The sequence below is a fragment of the Castor canadensis genome, chromosome 5 (assembly GCF_047511655.1).
Source record: "Castor canadensis chromosome 5, mCasCan1.hap1v2, whole genome shotgun sequence".
NCBI classification, from domain to species: Eukaryota; Metazoa; Chordata; class Mammalia; order Rodentia; family Castoridae; genus Castor; species Castor canadensis.
In genome coordinates this window covers 47682290-47684367 of record NC_133390.1, presented here as the reverse complement: position 1 = coordinate 47684367, position 2078 = coordinate 47682290, and the positions used below count along the sequence as shown (strand labels likewise).

Below are 2078 nucleotides of genomic sequence, written 5' to 3'. Positions count from 1 at the left end.
CAGACCAAAGCTGTTGTGAATGAGCACAGGATGAAAGACAATGCTGGAAGGTGAAAAAGAAGAATCCAAAACTTTAACGATTGAGGCCAGAATTTATCTTAGTAACTCAGGCACAATTAATTACATTGTACAGTATATTATATTTTTTGTTATTGGTATTGCCACCACATTTCTCACCAGACTTAAATGAGCAGAATGTATGAATCATGCTGTGGAAGAAGGTAACATGGTTCTTGAGAGAAAAAGCCTGAAGTATATTGACAATCATGAAGATAGCAACTGGGCAGTGTGTTTTGCCTGATTGACAAGGATCAAATAAGGGCTCTCATCTAAAAATACAGCACATGGCCTAATTATACCCACAATACAGGGACTATTCAGTGCTGCTTTTGAAAACTGACTCTTTCTTGTCCTTAATACTTCTTTTTTTTTTTCTGAAAACAATAACAACAACAATGACAAAACCAACTAACTCCCTAAGAGTACCAACAGAGCTTGAAATGTTGCAGCTCCTTTTAGAGTGACACAGACCTCTTCCTTCGTCGGGCAACCTCCTCTGCATGAATGAAGTTGGAAAGAGCCTTAGTGAGGTGACTATCTGATGTCTCAGTGCTGCTCCCAAAGTCATAGTTCTTCAGGCAAGGACACAAGCAGCGCACAATGGCCCGGTGAATGTAGCTGTCAAAGATGTAGTAAATGAAAGGGTTGACACAGCTGTTGGCAAATGCCAAGGGCCCACTCACCTCCATGCCCAGATGAAGAATGGTGGAGGAAAACTGGAATTCCTGCTGCAACCCTGAAACAATGGATAGGAGCTTGAAGGTATTAAAGGGCAACCAGGAGAAGACAAAGGCTGCCACTACAATAAAGATGACCTTTATTGATTTCCTCAGTTTTTTGTTATGCTTTCCTGACTGCTGGTAATGAACACACAGCTTCCTTGTGATGCAGCAGTAGCAGGTTACAATGCTCAATAAGGGAACAAAAAAGGTGAGAATCAAGGCTACCAGAGCCCATGTCAGTTTTATTGAAGTTGCCCTCTTCTCTGCACAGTATGGCTTATCATTAATCAGTGTCAGCTCCCTGGACAGAAGAGTAGGCAATCCAAGGAGACAGGACATAAACCAGACACTGGCACAGACTCCATATGCACAGTCTCTCCTTCTGAGTTTCCTGGATACAGCTGGGCACATGATGGCCAAGTAGCGGTCAATACTCATGCAAGTGAGCAAGAAGACACTGCAGTGCATGTTGACTGAGATCATGTAAGAGCTGCCTTTGCACAGGAAAGAACCTGTCCTCCACAATCCTAGAGATGCTTCCTTATCCACCCAGAGAGGCAATGTGACAAGGAAAATGAAGTCAGAGGTAGCCAGGTTGATGATAAAGATGTCGATCAATCTTCGGCTGCCACGTTTGAAATGCAGTGCAGCAATGAGGATGAGATTTCCCAATACTCCAGTCAGGAACACAGCTGTGTAGAAGATGGAAAGGAAGATAGATGTGTAAGGAACATAGGAGTGGGTCTCCTTGATATCAGGGTTTGGTCTTGTAGCATCATAATAATCCAAATAAACTGAGGTTGATTCTGGGTCCATTTCTGTAGATCAGATGCCACGCAGGTAAGTATCCTTACCAATGAGGTTTTGGTATGAATTTTAGAACTCTCAAGGGGTTTCTTTTATATAGTGCTTGCCTCTTTTTTTTTTTTTTCTCTCTCAAAGATCTTGGACAAGCATGAAAACAAATTAAAAATTCAGCCTACAAATCTTCAGAAAGAGCCCACAAGGAACACTCCCTCTGATTGGTGTTGGTTGTGGTTGTGGTTTTCTTTATTTGCACTCACCCATGAAACGAAAGTGCTTTTTGACTTCTTTATTCAAGCAATTTGATTTGTTTTTAAAAACTAAATCAACATTTTAATTCTCACCTTTAAAGAACTTTGCTTTTCTGACACTGAATTCTTTTGATCTACCTTTCTGTATTACTTTTGATAAAGAATACTAGTTTTTCATTGCATAAAGAGTTAATTTGAAAGTTTCCCAAATCATACCCTTTTATACCTATGGCAATTATCA

General features: G+C 40.6%; 1 protein-coding gene across 1 annotated transcript; it reads right to left on the bottom strand.

Moving 5' to 3' along the window:
* Window positions 1-384: 384 nt before the first annotated feature.
* On the bottom strand, window positions 385-1631 carry Gpr15 (G protein-coupled receptor 15). The gene has a single exon (XM_020182810.2). The coding sequence runs from the start codon at window positions 1596-1598 to the stop codon at window positions 516-518; it is 1083 nt and encodes a 360-aa protein (XP_020038399.1). The 5' UTR covers window positions 1599-1631; the 3' UTR covers window positions 385-515.
* Between the last annotated feature and the right edge of the window lie 447 nt (window positions 1632-2078).